At 40.6% G+C, this 22,051-nt stretch overlaps 1 protein-coding gene across 5 annotated transcripts; it reads right to left on the bottom strand.

Annotated features, from left to right (window-relative positions):
* Positions 1-12,087: 12,087 nt before the first annotated feature.
* On the bottom strand, positions 12,088-20,119 carry znf217 (zinc finger protein 217). Of its 5 annotated transcripts, none has more exons than XM_084365634.1 (6): positions 19,899-20,119; positions 15,590-16,951; positions 15,295-15,402; positions 13,820-15,208; positions 13,578-13,702; positions 12,088-13,445 (listed from the first exon to the last, which is right to left on the bottom strand). In XM_084365634.1, exons 2-5 carry the CDS (start codon positions 16,911-16,913, stop codon positions 13,590-13,592), a joined length of 2,934 nt encoding a protein of 977 aa, XP_084221760.1. In that variant the 5' UTR covers positions 16,914-16,951; positions 19,899-20,119; the 3' UTR covers positions 12,088-13,445; positions 13,578-13,589. The 5 variants fall into 5 exon arrangements, with proteins under 5 accessions (XP_084221760.1, XP_084221758.1, XP_084221759.1 ...); XM_084365632.1 differs by lacking the exon at positions 19,899-20,119 and adding an exon at positions 19,631-19,724; XM_084365633.1 differs by lacking the exon at positions 19,899-20,119 and adding an exon at positions 19,401-19,620.
* Positions 20,120-22,051: the final 1,932 nt, after the last annotated feature.

The raw sequence follows: 22,051 nt of genomic DNA, 5'->3' as shown, positions 1-22,051 counted from the left end.
AGTGTTCAACTGTTGTATTGTGAACATGAGCCAATTTGCAGTACAGGTCTAATATATCACATTCTGACATGGGCTATACTTATCGTGTAGGCTGACGTAAGAATTCTGCATTAAAATGTCTAAAAACGACTAGATATTAGATATTTTGTTGAGTTGTTTGCAACAATGTTAAACTTAAGTTTACTCAAAGTAACAGTGATTTCATTTGGTTGCCTGTTGCTATAACATCAGGACAGAATGAGGAAGGAAGTTCATAAATGCGACTAAACATAACGTGATAAATACACTTTAAAAAATTACCTCAACTGTGTACACTTGTACCTGAATCACGTCTGATGAATCAACTAGATTTCAGACATCAGCAGTGGTGACTGTTTAATGCTGTGTTACACCCAACAATGGAGGTCACCTCTGTTGACAACTGCTGCAGTCAGGTTGATTAACAGGAGTGAAGATGAATTCACATTTTAATTCCAAAATTTAAAAAGCTCTGAGCTCTCTCAATCCATCTGAGTGCAGGTGTTTGTTCCTCCAGAAGGTCTGGCTCCGCACTGACTATCTCCTCCAGAGCTTGTACTAACCCAGTAGCAAAATCCAATTGGAAAGAAACTTAATTTTCCAGAAAGGGATTATTTTTGTTGCTATGAATTAGATTATCTGTTTTTTTTACTTAGAAGTTTTTGGTCACTTGAGGGCAGCACAACTCACACATATTTATTTTGAGTTGTATGGTTAATTTGTTAGCAAATGGCTGCTGATATATGCATCCAGGCACCCAGAGCAACATTAGCATTTATTTGGAGTCATTTTTCTGGTCATGGTCTCTCTTTGAGCTTTGGTCTCTACCAACTCCTTAAGGAAACATCTGTCTCTTTAGACAGTAATTGTTCCCTTATGTTTATCAGCTAGTTGCCAACTCAGTTAGCTAAAGACTAGAGACATTCCCATCAGGTTCACCTGTACTGTCTTTAGCGCTAACTAGCTAATGTATGCATGCTCACACCCTAAACTAAAATGGTGATATTAGACTTGCAAAACATCAGCATGTCAGCATTGTCAGTAGGAGCATGGTGCAATGTGAATGTTAGCATTTAGCTGAAGCTGCAGTGTGTCTAACTACAGCCTCACAGTGCTGCTAATGGGAACTTGAATTCTTGTCATCAGCTCTGGGTTCTTCATGGAACCGATAAACCCTGGTTCTGTTCTGTTTGATTAATTTAAGACAGACTTTTCTCAACCCTTGCTTCCCTGAGTCACCTTTATGAAACTTCATGTTAGTCTTTGTTTTTTAATAAAGGCCCAATCTGCTACAGTTTATTATTTTGTAGTTGATGCTGCTCCCCTTTTGCAAAAAAACCCCAAAAAGTTACAAATCTAACCCGTGTTTGGGTGATGAGAGAAGAAACACTGCAGAATTGTGGCCTCTAGATTAGTTTATCTTCCTAAATATCAGAGCAGCAACTTCACAAGAAACATCCTATTTTATGTTGTATTTTTTTTTTTTTTTAAACTTCTATTTTTGCATTAAATGTATATATGTGGTGCGTCTCTGTACGCACAACAACCCCAGCAGTGTTTTCTTTATGTGTGCTCCCGTGCAGACAATTTATCTGGTGCAAAGTCAAATCATTTATTTCCCCTCATTCATCCTGATAGAATAAGAGACCCGAGGAACAACAGCCAATTTAGCCTGAAAATCCCAGTTCAGCTCAGGGTAATCTGATTTCTCTGCTCCCCAGAAATCTACATGTATAGTGCTTATCAACTGGATTACTGGCAGGTAGGAAGAATAACCCAATTTGAGGTTACTTGTTTCTCTGTGTGTAGTATTCAGTGTCACATTGCATTAGAAGAGGAGGCCTATTGCTTTGTGGAATGGATGCGTAACTTCCTTGTTCCTCCTTTCCCAGCCGCTCATTCATGCGCATGTTGGGGTTTTTTTTGCATTACACCACAACATAGAATAACAAAGTGCTCAAATGTAAATGTACTGCAATCAGATAATGGCTTGAAGGGATGCATTTAAAGGGGAAATACAGGCCTGAGCATTCCCACGTCTTACTTCCTTCATTTTTCTTTATAAAGTGGATGCTCTATGGCTCAATCCGATTCCAATTTGTACCCCTACCCCTCGTTTTCGAGTGCTCCCTTTACCCTCAGAACAGAGTTACGAGGGATAGTGGTTAAAATCTCCCCCAATGAAATGAGACAACCCTTCAACACCCTCATATGTCATCAGTGGTATTTTTGTAAATAGATGCAACTGGACATTTCTAATATGCCGTCTTCAGGTGTGGTGATTTTTCTTGTGTTATTATCACAATGCCATTTGAAAAGAGACAGAAAAGCATAGAGGCTCACGATTTAGGCATTTAGCGTCATAGGCTACTATAGCAACCAATGCTCCAGCTGTGCCTGTCCGCACTGTAAGAAGAAGAAGTGGTACCAAGTGCAGCAACTTCACTGCTGGACTTCGTAACACGTATAAATGCAGGACTGTCATGCACAAATCAGAATCAACAATGTAACATTAGCTAGCTTGCCATGGTACCTTGGGCGAAATCTGTCACTTAAGAACCAGCGTTTTCCATGGCAACTGGACGGTAATCCTTTTTCTAAGAATGACTGATACGGCTGTTAAGGTTTGGCAAACAGAGGTGAAGAAATGCAGACACAACAGATGCAAGCAGGTTGAAAAACAAAAGACGAGCTTTGTTACAGAAGCTGTAATCCAAAGAACAGAACTAACAGACTGCAAAAAATGAAGAAGTATGCAGGGGCAAATCTGAGAACTAATCGAAATCTAAATGAATTACAAACCAATGAAGGACTGAAAATACAAGCAGGAACTCAGAGGGAACAAATGGAGCAAAACAGGACCGGAGAACAGGGAAAGATGCAGGATTGACGTGGGGAAATGGACAAAGACAGGAAGTGGAAAGTCCTGACAAGACACATGAGGATGAATCTACAAAATAAAACAGGAAATGACTAACAAAAAACCCAAAACATGACAACAACGTATCATTCATGAAGATCTAGGTTAGCAACTTTATCAAGTGAATTCTACTAACACTGTCATTATTGCTTAGCCTGCTAACAGTTAGCTAAGTGCCGAGCACCAAAGGCATCAACCATAATCGTTTCCCAGATGACCTCCCCAGGACACACGTGGATTGGGATTGGGCTTTTGTCTTCCTTCTGACCAGGCATGTGCTGGAAGTGACAGATCTGAGATGGCTTCACTGGAGTGGTGACAGTCCAGGAGGGGACCTGCCTGCTGCCCCAGTAGAGGCTATAAGGGGACTCCTCTGAGACTCCTCATCGGGGGATATTATAGGGTCGAGTATGGGTTGTGGTAACGGCTGACCACCGTGAACACACCCTCATCACCGCAGAGGTCAATCTCCTTCGAACAAGAGCAGCACCCCCTCCAAGGTGATTATTGATAAAGGATGACAACGTGGACAAGGGACAAATTATACTCTAGGGCCAATGATGGCTCCTCTCTTGTTTCTAGAGAGGGAGACCTTGCTTAATGTATAAATACTGAGGTGGGACACTATTCCCATACCTATTGAGTGACTATAAAAGAAACGGAGTGGAAACCATCAGGGATGCAGGGAGCCATGTCAGTTTCCTTTAGACACAGACCTCCTAATATCTTTTAAAGGAAACAATCATCTTTCCTGATGAACCAAAATGTCCTACAGCAGCCAAGGTCAAGTACACCGAGCCCACACACATACACACACACACACACACACACACAAGTAGACACACCGACACAGTAAATGCATCATGTGTTCAACTGTGCATTATGTCCTCTCATTTCCCCCCTTTAGTCCACAACTGGGTACGTTTCGATCTCAAGGTGCTGAAAGGCAGATGCTTTCACACAAAAGCGGAGGCTCAAAATAACACATTAACATCACTTAATATAGCCCACAGGCAGTTCTGCTTAAACCTGGAACCAGACTGTTTGTCTTTGTAATCACATCTATGGTCTGGAGAGTAAATTAACTCCCTCTATTTAGAATTTATTGGCTGTATGCGCACAATTAATGGTTTGTAGCACACTGTAATGTAGTTGTAAAACAAATATAAGGACATTTTGTTGTGTGTATGTGTTTATTAATGTATTTGCTCTTTGCTGCAGCTCAATATACATTTATCACTGGTTGATTACAGTTAATTATGTTTGATAACACAGTATACTTGTTATCATATCTAAATGTATGTTTAAGCCACTTTAAAAGTTGCCTTTAAGTGATTTGCACATGAAGCTTTTACAACATAATATACAATAATTATGAATCAATACATACATATCATCAAAATTGGTTATTCATGGATTTCTTTTAGAAATATGGTTTAATTCAAGCCCCATTATCATAGTAATAAATACTTAATGAGTATGTTTACATAATATTAAAAAGTATTGACTGATAATGTTCTTACATGATCAAATAGAAATGTTTCCATCGTAAACCATCAAGTTCTGTGTAAAATCCGACATTCATGCAAGAAGAACAGCTATGCTGTCAAGGTAACAATTTCACACAAGTGCTCAAGTTTAGGGAGTAAATGGTTGACAACCTCTTCAACACAACATTACTTACTGGATTATGTGGATGATTTAATTAAGTCCTGCACAGAACGGGCCCTTTTAGATGAGTCCATGTTGGAGTTTTGTCGAGAGTTTCCAGGTTTCACTGAGCGAAGTTATTCAGAAGTCAATCTGCTTCTTGGTCCAGGCTCAGATTTTAACAGCACACAGATATGATCCATATAAATTAGATGCTGACTTTGTTGTTTAAATAATCAACATCCAACAGCTTCAAATGTAATTCATAGTTACAGTAGGCATTTCTAAATAAAGATGGATAGATGGGTACACGTGTTAATAAGGGTTTTAATTGTTCATAAATATTGATTTTCAAAATAAAGATGTACTTAGAATAGCTTACAACAAGTTCATGGTAATTATTAAAAATGTGTTTAACTATTATGCACACGCACAAAGCCTTTGTAGGTTAGATTATAAACTATTTTAAATGATTACATTTGAAATTGTTTATAATTTCTGACTTTGGTTTAAAGTTTTCATAAATTCATGAATCTGGATTATAATATATGTTATAATTATATCTGCTCATAAACTGTTTATAAATCTACATAAAGATATATGACAATATGTTTTATGACTGTATATGATTACAATAAACACATTTATAAAGACGTCCTCATAGCTATTAACAACTGATTTTGTGTTTTTCATTGTTTATATACTTCTTATAGATGAAACAGAGTGCAGCAAAAACAGTATATATGTTTATATTTCTTAAAGCAAAGGTAACACTTTAGAATAACGACTGTGACTAAATGGTAAATGTATGGTTAGTTTAACTTTACTTAATAGTTATTTAACCGTTAACAAACAATGAAATGCTTTATAAACCGTTTATTAAGCAATTGTTTGTAGTGAAGTTTCAACTGATCTTTGTAAATCTTTACAACAGCTTAATAAATGGTTTATTTGTATTTAATCAAACTAAAGAGAACAAAGAATTATGTTTTATAAACCATTTATTAAGCAATTTGTAAAGGTTTATAAACATCAGTTGCAGCTCTATAATTTCCATCCAGATAATGTTTATAGATGAACTACACATGATTTATTATCCATTTACAAAGTATTGTAATAATCAGCTGCAACTTACTTACTTACGTCATCCGTTTCTATGTACTAACGTTTAATTAACAGTAAATTAACCATTAGTGTAACTAAAGCCAAACTACTGTCTACAAATATGTCCTGAAAAGCATCTTATCATAAGTAATAAATAAACTGTTTTCCACATCTGATCTAAGCAGCAAAAAAAGGAAGTAGATAATTAGGTGACACTGAACGTAACATGTGCTGCACTGTATCTTGTTGATGAGAACTGTAAGACGGGGAAAGTCAGGAAAAAACAGTTGCTTAGGAGGTGCCATGTCCTACCAATCACTCTCCCCTTCTAAAGGGGCTCCAATGGCACCTGAGGGGGAATCTCATGGCTGTCATCCCAGAAAGCCTGCCGCACTGATGCCTGCTTACCATCTGCTCCCCATATGAGCAAAAACAGGCAATTGTCTCGGAGAAGGCACCTCAATCACACTGTCATTGAACTAATATACTTTAACATGTTTTTCTGGTATGTTTGGACCACATCTCGGTAGGATCTGCAATGCTGGAAGTCCCTATTTGGCTCTTGTAGATAAGAGTAAATGATTGTGTGTGCATGCGGTGTACGTCGAGCGCGTTTGAAATGTATATCACAGCCCTGCCCCATCTCAGCGTGGACTTGGCATCTGACAGTGAAAAAAGCAGAACAGTGGGACCCTGTCAGTGTTACACTTCCTGTAAATAACCCCTCCATGCCTTTGGTTTTATCGTTCTCTGCAAATGATTCCAGGCCCCTCCAGAGTCGACAAGAAATAGCATTATTTTATGGCATGGAAAAAAAGAGGAGATAAAAAGAGGAGCCAGGGAGAGAAAAAGGGAGATGGGGCTAAAAAAGGTCCTTCAGGGAACATGGTGTAAATGAAGTTCCAGGAATGACACAGGCGAGCAATGAGGCGTGGATGGAAAATATACGCTGCACATCATCGGATAGAGATGCCAGTGAAAATGGCTTCATTGAAGTGTCAGCCCTCATCCATCAATCAATCATCCGCAAGAAACAATAACGCTGCGGCGATGGGGCAGCTTTTATGGGGCTTACTCATGGGTATCGGAAACAGCACTTAAGTGTAGTTCTGACACTGGGAGAAAAACAGAGGTGAGGTGCTCGGCTTATTCCACATGCAGGTAGAGCAGATAGGAGGGGGGAGGGACTAAGTATACAGTGCCCCCCTGACTGGAGCGCTCCGGACAGATGAGTTTTTATGTCAACAGCAGCAGTGGATTTCACATTCTGTAACATGCACTGAGTCCTGGATACCTGATGTTGATGTTTTGGGTTTATTTATCTTTCTGTATGATTTTTTACATATATTAAAGTCTACAGCCATGCTAATAGTTCGTGAGGCTGTACTCAGGCCTAGCAGCGCTTTCAGCTAAATGCTAATCTAATGGCAATCCATGCAATAGTTGTTATTCGTTATTAGGATCACCAAAGTTGTTAGGATTCATCCTCTGGGGATCATGAATGTATGATGGCCTCACAGTGCTGTCATGCTAACATCAGCATGCTAACATGCTCACAATGACAATGCTATCATATCGTGATGTTTAGCAGATATGTTCGCCATCTTATTTAAACATGTTAGCATGCTAATGTTTGCTAATTGGCACTGAACTCAAATTACAGCTGAGGCTGATGTGGGTGTGAGTTATTAAGATTCATCCTGGAGGGAACATGAATGTTTACCAAATTTAATCCATGCAATAGTTGTTATTTGTTTATTTGATTTAAAAGCACAAAAAAAGTCTGGACCACGTTACGTTACGTTTCTTTATGTTCAATTTTGAATTTTATCTTGCGGCTGTTGCTCTGATTAGGTTTAGGCCCAAAAAACACATGGCTAGGATTACAAAAGGATCATGTTTTGGATTAAAATACTTCATTTGATCGCCACGAACACAGCTGGATGTCTGGATTTCCATTAAAAACACCTGTGTTCGTTGCCACAAACAGAGCTGGAAATTGTCCCGAGGTCTCCTTAAAAATATCCAGTGATGTCACGCTTACAAATGTTGAAACCGAGTCTCGAACAGTGGTCACTGGCTTGGCAGTCTTCTCGCTTAATTCCACCACCCTCCACCTCCCAATATGAAAGTCAGGTCATAAACATGTAATTTGAACGTGATATTACACATATTGTATAAATGTCAATTCAGTACGATGACACGGACAGTGTGAAAGTATCAGTGAATTACAGAAATGTTAAGTGCAAACATTTTATTGCAGCAACTCTGCTGCCTTTGCTCCCGTCATGATTATTAGTGATCGCCGCCTAATCGTCAATATGTGTCTTAATAAGCTCCTTGCATGAAGGATTTTTCTGGTGAAGACTGGCTGAAATGCTTCTTTTCAGAAACACGTTGTTATGCTGTTAAATCTGTCTGCTATGATCTCATGTTTTAGCCTTTAACAGCCGACCAGAATCATCATCTGTTTACTTCCAAATAACCTCCGCAGACCAAAGGCACTGAAAATAGAACAACACATTCTTCAAGGCTATATCGATGTTCAGCACTCACCCGACACAAAAATAAACAAAAAATGCTAAATGGTCCAACAGTCGCTTTTGCTGTATGTGAGCCTTTTGATTTCCCCAAACCAAGTCTCTTGATGGCTTCTCAGCAACATGAAACATGACACGTCATCCATTATTCTGTACATGTGCCTTGCTATCTCAGCCCGCTCCATATGGCCCCTGTTGTCTCCAGACACCCAAATCCCTTTCCTAAGGCCAGGGGCTGTTTTTGTGGGAACCATTACATTGCTCCTCTTCCTCAGAGGAATGGGGTGACGATGATGAGCAATCACAGCCAGAGCAGACTTTCTGCCTCAAATTCTGACAGGATATTCAACAATTGACCGTATCCGCTTTGTTGGCCCAATTGCTAATTCATGCAAGTTGACAATCTGGAGGCAACAATTATGAGTGATGAAAGGACTGAAAATAAGAGGAGAGAGCACTTAAGGGGATGGAGAAAAACATGAAGTTTACTTTACAAGGAGGGAGGGGAGGTAGGAGATTTGATCGTCATACTACTGGAGAGAAAGAGGAAGGGGTGGAATTGCTAAGCACATCTTCAGTCACAGATAAATGTTTCAGCTAAACATAACCTCTTCTAAAGCCAAACACTCTGAGCAGATGAATGGATGGCAATGCAAGCATAAAATGCCATTTGTGTACTGAATTGTGCGCTAAAATGGCTGCTGAGCGAATCCTTATCACACGAAACCTAATGAGATGAAAGAAACTCGATAAGGAGCCGTGACGACCTCAGGTGTTTCATGCCAAAGCATTTTGACAAAAATAAGAAATCCCATGTGAATATGCATGAGACATGAACAATTTCTTGGGTTGTCCTTGTTTAAGTCTCTGTGCATGACTGACGATGAAGCACGGTATGCAAGATGTGGTCAAATAAATGAAGTTCGAATTATAATTAAAAAAGGGAAAATTCTTGAGAGATGCATCTTTTCTTCCACCATGTAACTGTATCAAATCACACATTATTTTAGGCGTCTGTGTGCCCTGCAATGATGCAGTTTAATGAAAGGGAGGCCTGCAGTGCCATTCATCTGCAAGGAATAAAGACATAGGTAAGTGTCAGGACACATTTCTGGCAGAAATGCACAAGATTTAGCACTTCTCGAGGCCTTCAAATTACAGAGGAAAAACATACAGAACGGGGAAATAAACAGAGAAGAAAATTCAAAGTGTATCTTTGCCTATCACGGGGACGTTTGACACGAAAACCCTCGCAGCATTCTGGACACGGGGATTGAGAGTAACGGGATGCATGTCATAAGCTGTTGTCGACTTGGCGCTCTCTGCCACGCGCTTGCACTAAGTTTGCCACAGTGTGGGGGAATATGAGGGTGATGCTAAGTGAAATGCTCATTTTGCGTTTGTGATTACCAAGGCCCATGGGCGATATGCACTAATGTGAGCTAATGCAATAGATTACACAGTGCTGGCCCAGGGGAACAGACAGCAAACAGATGTGGTCTACTCAAAAAGGGAGGAGGAAGGGGGGAGGGGGGGGAGAATCAAAGTTTAAAGTGTTCAATGTGCTGAAGATTGTCCCCTGCAATTTGTTGTTTACAGAATGCACCGTTGTGATGGGTTTTGTCAGTCTGCTCCGTGTGTGTGTGGATATGGAGAAATTCAACAATGGTGCGCTCATGTCTTGCAGATGTAGAAGCTATTACCAAACTTCTCTCAGGAAGCTTTTTCAAGGCGTAAAATGCTCAAGGAATCACAAAGCAGCACGGCTCTGTTTGAAACTTTCAACCGCACCGCTGATGTCATACCAGGTGTGTTGCCTTTGACAGCTGATAGGCAACACCTGTGTGACATGACCAATTAGGGTGTGACCACAGGCACAGCATAATCATTAGTGTGAGTGTTAAAAACAAAGAGAGCAGTACAAGCTTTTTTCAAATACAGTTTCTAATTGGCTCAAGGCTAATAAACACTCCTGTTTTTTGCACTGTAGGTCTGTAATTTCATTCGCGACCTGTCCACCATATATAGATGCATCATAACTAACTGAACTACATAGGTCTGCTATTCAGATTGAACATGCATGGCTTTGAAACCATAATCCGACAAGGCTTTAATTTAGACTTTGTAAATACTGCCATCTAGTGGCCAATCTGAGTCATTGACGAGGAAAGGGACTATACACCACGTTTGTTAGTAGTCCAAATCTAAATCTACTTACATATTTTTACATATGGTACATTTTCATGCCAAAAAACATGTTGTTCAGTATTTCTTTTAGCAAAAAAAAATCATTCTCGTTGTAATGAAGGTGAGTCTCATGTAGCCTCAATCGTTTCTTGTTAGGGACTGAGGATGCTGGTGGGAGCATTAGTCTGAAATTACTACTATTACTATAATCACGGGACTGCGATAGCATACATATGAACAGTCCAGTAATGATATAACTGAAATGGAAAAGGTGAATTATTACCTGCTCCAGGGACGAGAAGGTTACGTTTTCAGCCGTGTCAGTTTGTTGGTAGCTGGTTGGTTTGTCAGCAGGATTACACAAAAACTATAGAACGGATTCAAACAAAACCTCCATCCAGCATAGACGCCATTAAATTTTAAGTGCAGATACTGATTAATGGACGGATCCAGGAATTTCTTCTCACTTGATATTGGATTAGGTCTGATCGAATTAAAGGGGACTGTTGGGCCTTGGCGGAGATATTTACTTAACTGTGTGCCATTCTAGTTTTGTTCCTGTGTTTTCATATTTCTCTCATAATTACTTTTTATAATTGTTAATGTATAGATCGTGCCCCGTGTATATTTGTGTGCTAACAGACACCGTGAAGACTAATAACCACTTCAGCAGAAGCTAATGAGAATCCTCATCAATAATAAACAAAGAGATTTGTAGAATGCAGTCTGTAGTTTTTCAGCTACACGGATGAGATCTATACCTGGCAGATGTTTAAATGATAGACAGGTTTGTCTCACTAGTACCAGTCTCTGCCCGTTTGAATGCATGCGGTAATGGATGTACATTTACTTAAGTACTGTACTGTACAATTTGGAGGTACTTTTACTTTAATCAAGTATTCTACTTTTTACTCCACTCTAGCTACTTTGAAGATTACATGCCGCTCAAGAGCCAAAGTGACGTTTTTAAATCAATTTTCTCAGCAATCAGATAAAAAAAAGAAAAAGGTTCTGATTATCAGAAAAATGCTTATTATTGGATCTGGGGAAGAAATTGTAATCAATTTTTATGCCCAAACTAAATAAACAAACTCTTTATTTTCATGAATGAAGAAACAAACTGACTTTAAAGGATGACACAATTTTATACTGTTTTACTTTGTTTATATGTGGCGGACCCTGCCACCTTTCTAGCTTCAAACTGTGTTCTGGGACCTTGTTTTCCTCTGAGAATAGTCATGGGAAAAAAAAAAAAATTCTGAATTGTATTATTACCTTATTAATATTGTAAATATTACAATTCTGAGTTGTAGTCTGATGGTGGCCTCTTGTTGCCAGAAGATACTTATTAGAACTTTATATCTCTACTTTTAATAAACACTGAATGCATATAAGGGCCTTAAGCAACTAAATGTAACTTCCCGGGGAAAGATAATTGATTGTTGAGCGTCTTCCCTCTGTCATGGTGCTTTTTGTTGGCGTCCTGCCAGAGGTGCCAACCCAAAGCGTCAGTATCGGACAATCGGAGGACGACACTAAACAATCACCTATGTTTCCCCAGGAAGTTACATTTTGTTGCTTTGAACTGCAGCTAAATCTGCATTCTGTGCTCGGTAGACTGTTGGTGGTCAGCTGCCAACACAATGGAGTAACAAAAAATGCCAAAGAGCTTTTTCGCCTCTCACTTTATTATTGAAATGTGTCATACAGATCTCAAACAATATTTTCATTTTTACACAAGTAAACGTTAATGTGAATATCAAACAACAACAACAAAAGAAATAACTTAACCCAAGCCTTTCAATGTGGCAAAAATACTCAATTACACAACAGATGAGTTAACCTGAGACTTCTTGTTCACAGTGTGTAATTAATTAATCGAGCCATTATTAACATAGCTGCTTTTGTACTTTTTTCTAACCACAGTCATACCACATCTAAAATAGTTGCTTGATGACTAGCTGGGACACTTTCAAGACTCTGCATTATAAAAACAAACTCCTGAATAGTGGTCAAAATGCGTACTCCAAATAATCCAGCATAACCTTTTAATACACAAATATAACTCTGAAATTTGGTACATTTTCCAGCTTGTGGAGGCACCACTGAAGCAGATGATAGACTCAAGGACAAAAAAAATAACCACAAAATCTGTTCTGTGTTTAAAACTCGGCTTGTAAATACAAAGTGTATCAAAGAAATCCACAACCCATATTGTGTTACAGTCAATCATGCGCCATAGGGTCGATATGGCCTCAGCAGTTCTGTCACCAGATGAGCTTCAATGTGGTGCCTGACCAACACATGTCCATCTAGTTATACTCTAACTCAACGCATCTGTCTCTCGCTGATAGACGGCTGGGTGTAGAGAGTCAGCTGACATGATAGCTGTAGCAGCTTTAAACAAACGTAACAGTCTAGAGCACAAAATGAGGTAGACCAATTCAAAAATACACAGGACTTGTAACTGTGGCCTGTTTGTAAACCACTGGGCCGAAGCCGTCAAGATATTCACAGACAAAACACCCACACCCTTCAGTGCCTTGGAAAAGGAAAAAAAAACAAGAATAGTGCTTAATTACAGCCTGGACACCAGCAGTTAATTGACCAGAGCAGCAATTTCTCACACAAATTAGATTTCTTACGTTTTTGCTTAATACAATTTTTATGTACTGAAAGCTTACAGATATATATTTTTGTAATCCCCACATACACATTTTACTGTTATGTCATAGACACTTACAGATATCTGAAGGTTAGTGTGGGTCAAATATGGATGAGCAACAGTTTCAAGTGGAAAATATATCAGAGTGCACACCAGTGGAATATCTTCAGAAAGAGGTGATCTGCACTTTTCCATTCAAACAAGAAAACAAATGTACACCAAAGGTCTCTGAATTGTAAATAAATGTTCGTCTAATGAAATGCTATTAAATTAGGGGGATCTTTTGAGCACGAACCATCTGTACAATTAAACAAACTTTTTCAAGACGTTGTCCAAAATAAGGTAGCAGCACAGTTCAAATCTAGAGAGAAGGAAAAGAAATACTTTTTATGTACATGGTACAACTTTTCAAAAGATCCCTGTCGGGGTTTGAAAGTAAAAAAAAAAGGAAGCTCTGTTTTTATGTACTTCAAAATAGTGTGCAGCCTTTTACCTTGGTGCCACATTAGGTACTTTTGTCAGTGGTCCCATAGCGATGGTTAGGGAAAAGGCCTGAGGGGTCTCTCCTCTGCAGGTTGGGCAGACTGGGTAAGTGTTGGTACAGCACAGTTCTGCCCCCTGAGAAAACATCTTTATTGTTAACTTTACAAACTGCTAGATTATGCAGATATATAATAGCCTAGTTTGAATAAAAAACTGTTCTACTATATAAACCTCTCCTAACCTAATACATACCTGCTCTTGGGTTGGCCAGTCCTCCATGACAGGGGTTGGTTGGTGTGCTGTGATACAGAGAAGCCAGGTCACTGGGCGTGTAGGAGCGCAGGAGGTTCATCATGCCCCACTCAGTGTCCAAACTTCCTCCAATAGCTGTAGATGTAGTCTTCAAAGGTCCCAAGTTCTCAGACACTGTGGATGGACCCGACCCTTGTGATGTGGTTTTAACACTTCTACCTGAGATAAGCAGCCTGCTGGATCCATCCCCTGCTGGTCCTCTAAAGCCAGGCTTCTCACCGGTGTCAGTTTCCCTGCCTGGAGGTACCGAATACTTTAATCTCTTGCTGGAAGGTTCACCAAAGTCCATCTGGGGGAGGCTCCCAAATCGGCTCGACAGGCACAACCTGGCAGCGTCCGAGTGCCAAATGACACCACTTCTGGCCGGGTAACTCCTCTCACCAATACCCACTCTGTCTTGGGGGGCTGGTCGGTCCAAGACGTACTTGCTTCCCGTGTTGGATTTCCTCAGGAGCTCTGTATACCTGGAGAATTCCTGACTGGGAAGTGGATCAACATTAGGTCTCTGACGCTGGGTCTCCTGGACAACATCATGTTGGGGTGCATGGATAGGGGACCGTTTAGGAGCAGGAGGTGGGTTAACAGGAGTCTTTTCTTGTGGTTTTGCCTGTTGACGAGGCGGGGACTTGGTCCGGCGAGGGTGGCGACGGTCAAACATCGGAAGTGGGGCGACATCTTTCCCATCAAGCGCAGGGGGACAACCTGTGAAACGTTTCTGTTTCAAAAGGCTTCCAAGTCCATTCTTTTTTGTACTGTCTGACTTGTCTTTATGGGTCAGCTTTTTGTGCATCATCAGAACCTCTGGGTACATGGTTTTATATGCACAAAACGAACAGGCAATTGGAATTAAAGCATGTCTGGGTTCTGCACTGGCAGGGATGGAGATAGACACTTTTAGGGACAGATTTAATGGGGCCTCACAGTTCTCGCTTTTTATCTCCTCCTTTTCAATCTTCAGATTAACAGGTACGGGGCACTTTACGACATCATCAATCGGGGAGTAAGCAGACTTGGCAATTAATTTCTCACACTCAGCATTCACCTGGACGATTGGTTTGCTCAGCTTGCTCCCTATGCCATCAAATCCGTCCTCTGGTGTTCCACTGGTGCAGGATCTTGCTCCAGAAGCCCAAAGTGTGGGTCTATTTGGAGCAGGATTTTCACTGTCATGTCCATGTTTTCCATCACTAAGAGAGGGCATTAAAGGCACGGGTCGGCTGGGAATGTCTACATAAGGTTTGTCCTTGTGACGCCGATCCAGGTGATATTTCAGTGAAGTCTTCTGAGCTGCAGCGTAGTCACAGTAGGCACACTTAAACGGTTTTTCACCTGAAACAGTCAAAAGCAAACAGAAATTAGACCTGCTGCACGAGCTGCATAAGCATTATCATTCAAGCCGATTGTGTTTAATATACCTGTGTGGGTCCTCAGATGAACTGTGAGGTAATAGCTTGATCGGAATGATTTGCCACAGTAACTGCATTCTTTTGATCTGACTTTTGATCGATCAAAACCATCTTCACCTTTGAAAACAGACAAATGCATACATAAATACATAGAAAGGAAAAAGGACCAAATAAAAATCACAAAAACATGGTGTAATTATCCCTCCAATCAGCAGAGGGAGCACTTGGTAACAAAGATTATTGTACAAAACAATTCCTAAATCACAATTATGACTGTATGAGTTTAATTGGCTCTTAAATTTACCTGCACCCAGGTTTTCTGCCAATGCTGCTTCGTCGAAGCCCTCCTCCAACCCTTCTTCTGCATGCTCAAATGAGCCTGCTCTTGACAGCTTCCCATCAACAGAGGTTGGACTCTCTCCTCCACCTCTCTCCCGTTTATGGACCCGGGAGTGGAGAACTAACTGGTGGTAGGTCCTGAAGGTTCTCTGACATTCCTCACAAGTGGTCGGCCTTTCTTTGTCCTTATCTTTCTGCATTAGAGACCTCCGCTGTGGTGCTGGGTTTTCATTAACAGTCTGCTGCTGAGACCGGAGCTCTCTCCCAAGGACCTCTTTTGTAGCTTTGTCTCCTTGTCCTTCAGACCAAATATTACTCAACTCTTCCTTATCAGAGCCACATTCCTCATTGTCTGTACTGGCTTCCTGACCGATATCTTTAGTAGTATTTGGACCGACTGCTATCTTGCCCTTTGTAGCAAGTTGCCAGGCCTGATATGTGTTAAAGGGATCTAGCTGGGGAATCCATTTTGATGATCTCTCACGTTGCAAACTATTTCCTGTAGAGCGAGGCTGAAGTTTTAGACCGTGAAGAAATGTTTCCTGATTGGTAAGGGATTCAGTAGTGCCATCAATGTTCTCCTTGTCTTTATCTTTGCCAGGCTCCACCTCTCGATTATGTACTTTGCTATGTTCTACCAAACTGTCATGGTCTGGAAAGAAAAACCCACAAACCATGCACATTTTGTAAAGTGTGACAACAGGTTCTGGATTAGTGTCTTGGACGATGCCGTTGACTGTGGCTGGGGTCTCCAGGTCTTGCTGGGCCTTGCTTTTTGGTCCTGGTTTAACGTGCATCTTCATGTGATTCTTAAGGAACCAGGGCTCTCTGAACCGCCGTCCACACACGTTGCAGCAGTAAGTAAAGTAGTCCTTGTGTTTCCTCATGTGAGTCTCCAGCTCACTGGCATCTTGTGAAACCTGACCGCACACAATACAGCTGTGAACCTCCTCTTTTTCCACAGGGAGGCTGCTTGATTTGGGCCGGGGTCTCTCTCCCGGGATCCTGAATTCTGCTTCAACTCGAAGCACAGCCGGTTCAAAGAAAGTGGTGGGGTGCTGTGCTAATACGTGGGGTCCCAGCTCATCCTGATGCGTGAAGGTCTGATCACAGAACATACAAGATAATGGTACACTTCCTCCGGGTTGCAACACAGCCTTTTCTGAGTAGGTGGTGTGTGGTGTCATGCTAGAGACAGGCCCGGGGATGCTAGCATTGTTACTAATAAGAATATCTTGGGCAAGTCCATCTGGGCTCTCCACACACGGCAGCAACGAGTGAGTCGGCATTGTCCTCTGCTGCTCACACTGCTCAGATGACTACCAACCTGTAAACAATGGGAAAAGTGTCTTTAGGCATTGCTGAATACAGAACAGAGTCAGGTAGCTACAACCTTACCAGAGATCAAATCAGTTTAAAATAAACCACATAGAGAGAGTTGCTTTCCCTTACACTGAAACAGGAAATGTATCTTTTTAGCAATCAACTGCAGAGACAACTCATTTCCTCTGGCCACTGATAAAACATATTTATACCTTAGTATATATGTTAAGTTCAGTCCGTGAGAAATCAGCTACTACATTTGGCAGACTTCATATATAGTAACTTAATGTATAAGTTCATACTGTCATTCCAGCTCACATTTTTGATAAAAACAACAATAAGTTTGTAAACTACATTGCTTCAAAATGACAAATAATTAAAGGGCTGCACAATTAATTGTACTATCATCAAAATACCAATATGGATAAGTGCAATATCCAAATCACAAGACGCTACAATTATGTGATAAAAAGGTAAAATGTGTAACAAAACAGCATGATAGTGAAACACTGTAGTGTGCGGAGATCCCCTGGACTACAAATCTTGTCCTCCATTTGTGTTTGTCATATAATTAGTTTTTCTTTCAGTGAAAATTTAAATTGCGATGCAAAAATGCATTTCCACTAATTCTGAATCATATCGAAATCCCAATATCTGTCAAAAATAATCGCAATTTGATTTTTTTCCATACCGTGCAGCCCTAAATGATCAGACACTATTAATAATAAAACAAGAAACTGAAGTTGAATATAAATGTATTGAAATATTATTACATTAAACCATTAAAAGTAACATTAAGCATTTTTCTGGTCATCTTTAACTTCTCATGTTACAACTATCTTCGCTTGCTGAACCCAAAAATGAAACTTGAGAAATGTCATATTCACTAAAAACAATAAACAACCTCATGGGTTCCTGACTAACTTCTTACACTGGTTGCACCCATGTTTTTCCATTAAGGTGCACCCAATAATACATTTTAATTTAATTTCTTACCACGTTATTTGAATGACTCTGAACAGGAATAAGGGTGCGAGCACGTTTCCCACGTTTTTCTGTCTAGAAATGGCAATAACCGCAATTGTTGAAAACAACAACAAAAACAGAATACTAAATTTTTGGCGCACCAGTGCGACCAAGGGAAATGTTAAGTTGTAAGTTACAGTAGCCGACAATCCTTCGGCTGCCTCGTTGACTCACACATTGCACCTTTACAGTGGCTGGCTCCAGGTGTGAGTTTTGTTTTGCTTTTGTTTCGTGACCACTGGAATTACCTCCTTCTCCTTTTGTCACAGTTGCTCTTTCAGCATGTATCGTGAACTTCTTGGAAAGACATTCAAATGACACTCAACTTGACAGACAAGAGTGGAGTGACTGGATCTGCAGGTTTTAAAGGCTCTGTGCCAACAGTGAAAACACACAGCAGCCTGATGTAGCATCTCGGTGTTTATACACGTTTTCACTGCTCAAATTCAGTTAGGGGTATTGGGACGTGGCTGCACATATGCAATAAAAGTAAAATGACACGTGTCGCATTATTTTCAGGGGCCAAAAATATTCACAAAACACAAAATGAAAAACTGATATGTCACAGAGGTATCAGTGGAAAAACTCAAGCATCCCAACATCCCTAACTAATTTTGAGTGGTGTAATCTAATCAATCCACATTACATCATCAACATAATGGCACAACTGGTGGATGTGGTTGATAAAAAGGGGAAATCCCAACTGTTTAAGCGAGTCATTTTCCAGTAAATCACCCCAACTCTCCTCATTAATACAACTTTTAAGTTGTCTTCACATACTACCCTATTACCCATGTCCTGTTTAGCTTGTTTTGGGTGTAGGCAAACACACACACACACACGCTTTCAGAGGCACATTTAAAACCCACTAATGTTACAAAAAAAAAAAAAGCAGCTCACGAAAGCTAATTAACTCAAGAGTCGATGGACAGGCTTATTACATTTCTATACGTGCATAACAAGCAGAACACGAGGAGGGCTTCGCTTTCTCTTCTCTGCAGCGACAACAAATCAACAGCCCTTCAATCAGGATAGTTAGCTGACAAGAACCCAGCTAGCTAACATCAAGTCAACAACGGTCACTTCTCGATGGAGGGGTGTGGAGGCTGGGGAGGGTGGTGGGGGGGAGTTAACGTTACTTTTCTCTGCTCGGTGTAAATCTTGTGTACTCACGTTGCTGGCTTATTGATTTTGTTTTGTTTCGTTCGGAGCTTTAACAGCCACGATGAGCAAACTTCACTTCTTCACTTCACGACAGGCTAACGTCGCCGAAGTTCTGCTGCTGCTGCTGCTGCTGAGCCCGTGGACTCCCCGACGACGACGTTAACGTTAGCGAGAAAAACAAACAAACTACAAACCGTCCTGTTGTGTCGACTTTTTTTTTTTCTTTTCTCGGACTGTTAGGAACTCACCCGAACAATACCTACCAACTGAGAGTTTCCGGATTAATAATGACACACGGGGTTGGTGGTGGTGGAGAAGGGGGGGGGGGATACTACAAAAGCGACCTGGACCTCAAGTGTTTCTGTTCTGGGAGTCGCTTCTTCTTTTTTTTTTTTTTTTTTTAAATTCACGACAGCGAACGCGTTGGTGGTGGTACCGGTGCTGGTGGAGCTGCTGGTGCTGGTGCTGCTGCTGCTGGTGGTGGTCAGCTCACCTATTCAATTTGTTTGAATGTTGAACCCATACTCTCGTCCTCACTGTGCAGCTGTTGAGCTCCGAGGCGCGCGCTCTCCCAACGCTTCTCAAAGGGAAGATGGAGCGCGTGCACGGCACCCCTCAAAAACCCCATAGGGCGGTCACGTGGTCGCGAATAACCCGACATGGATTGAGCACATAACTATGAGTATACCTCTAAAAAAAACACATGCTAGTAAGTTAGTTAGTTAGTGTGCATTTTTTTAAAAGGCATCCCGGCTACTCACCTGCGTGGACAGGTATGTTCTGACGCTCTTCGGTCACTGTCATGTTGGCTTTGCTCCTGGTGTGTCTCCCACACAGTGAAATCTAATATTAACTTCTTCTTTTTTCCTTTTTTTCCCCTACTGTTTAGTTCACTTACTTCGACTTTACCTGTCTAAATAACGTATATCTATATGAAATGAAATGGGCTCAGCTCCGGTTCTGATTGGTGCCACATGCCCCACACTCAACATCAGTTTTGATTCACTGCACTGAACCTACTTGAGGTGTAGCCCTTTTATTCCACGTTCTCACGTCACGCATCAGCCACCATGTGGAGATGGGGGAGGGGTGCCTCAAACTTTTTTTTTTTTTTTTTTTTTTTTCACAGTAACATGAGGGTGTTTGCAGAAGCAGGTTGGTTGAGTCATGAGAGATTTCAGCCTTCTTCCTATTTCACGACGTTGAAAGCATGGACACTTTTTTATGTCCCATTATTCGATTAACTGTCATCTTAACTCACATTTGATTAAAACATGTACTTAAAGGTGCACTAGGTAGTTTTGGGGAAGAAGATGAAATGTCTTCACTGACTAAACAAACTGAATAAACAAACTCTCTTTGTTTTCATTTCATTGAATTGTTTTACTTACTGTGTTTATATTTGGCGGACCCTGCCACCTTTTCCAGCTTTCTTCTCTGAGAAAAGCGTGTTTATTCAGTTATGAAAAAAATAAATATTTCTGAGTTCGTACTCATTATCACCTCATTACTATTGTAAATATAAATAAATAAGAGTTTGAATGTCTTCTCCAAAACTACATAATGCCCCTTTAAATAGAAGGGAAGGCTTTCTTCTGCCTATTACAACGTATGTCAGGCTATATAATAATGCTAAATTATGACAATGACAATGTGTTCACTATACACTCAAAAAACCCTGTAACAATATAGAGTACTGCTGATGTTTCCTTTAGATAGAGACCATCACCTACAGTAGCACCCACAGGCTGTGTGAAGTCAATAACAGCCCCTCCTCCACCCTTCTGAAGAGACAACAGGCAGCGGGTTGTAGTATAAAGCTATACATCCGCAATCAATGAAGATATTCAGTAGATTTCAGCGTACACTGCATTGAGTCACACACACACACACACACCCTTTCTCCTGAATGGCAGCAATGCCTCATAGAAAGAAAAAAAACAAACTTTTATCAGAAACCACTCCCAGTGAAAGAACAGTGAACAAAGACTGAAGGAAGACACCCATTGCCAAAACCCAAATCTCTAACATCAGGCTGGGTTGTTGCCTCACCCTGCCTGTTGCACAGGCTATTAGACTGCTGTCATATTAATAGTTGTTTTGAGATTATTACTGCCACCAAACAGGTCAACACAATGCACAAGCAGAAGTGCAGGTTTGGCAGGCAGACTTCACCAGTAAAGAATGTGTTTACAAGCATGATACAAATAACGAGATCACATGCCTGTCATTTTCTATCCTGAAATGTTTATTTCGTCAGTTCACATCTTGTCCAACTGCGCGTTAAACAAAGTGTCCTCTGAGTGCAAATGAAGACATCCCGTGTGTGTTTTGCATTAGCGAGGCTCAATCACTTCGCGTGTGCTGCCAGCGAAATTAAAACATTTTTTATACCCCCTGCAAACACTCTGATTCAGTTTTTGGTATTCTCGCCTCACCCCGAGATCCTGTTACACAAACAAGTCTAGTATGTTAATCAAAGGCACCACATGTGACACATTGAGGCCTCCCGCTCATTTCCTATTGTTCTGTGACCACAAAGGCTCTGTGAAAGGCGATCAATCTGGAGGAGCAGTATGATGCCTCGAGATGATGAAACTGCAGAGAGATCATAAATAGCACACTCTGTGCAGTGGGAGTACTTGTGTCTTTAATCTAAATACTCTGTTACAAGTAAAAGTACAACAAAATGCACATAAAGTATTAATGTATTTGGGCGGGATGGTCTCTTTCTGTGAGTTATATTATTATAGTCTATCATTGAAATATTATTCCTGATGCAGTCTCATATTTTACATGATTATCTGTAAACTACATCCAGCTGTTAGATGGGAAGTACTTCAAAATTATAAGAAGTGTACTTGAGTAAATGTACTTTGTTACTTTCTACCAGCAGCTTATGTTTAACAAGACA

This window comes from Pagrus pagrus (genome assembly GCF_965226575.1).
Source record: "Pagrus pagrus genome assembly, chromosome: 11".
In the NCBI taxonomy this organism is placed as follows: domain Eukaryota; kingdom Metazoa; phylum Chordata; class Actinopteri; order Spariformes; family Sparidae; genus Pagrus; species Pagrus pagrus.
This window is presented reverse-complemented; position numbering and strand designations above follow the sequence as displayed.

What these genes read in the sequence shown, in the direction of transcription:
- znf217 (XM_084365634.1), bottom strand. Translation starts at nt 16,913, where the DNA reads ATGCCGACTCACTCGTTGCTGCCGTGTGTGGAGAGCCCAGATGGACTT. An exon ending in TCATCTGAGGACCCACACAG is followed by an intron (nt 15,209 to 15,294) that starts GTATATTAAACA and finishes TGACTGTTTCAG; the next exon opens with GTGAAAAACCGTTTAAGTGT. An exon ending in ACTGGCCAACCCAAGAGCAG is followed by an intron (nt 13,703 to 13,819) that starts GTATGTATTAGG and finishes ATGTTTTCTCAG; the next exon opens with GGGGCAGAACTGTGCTGTAC.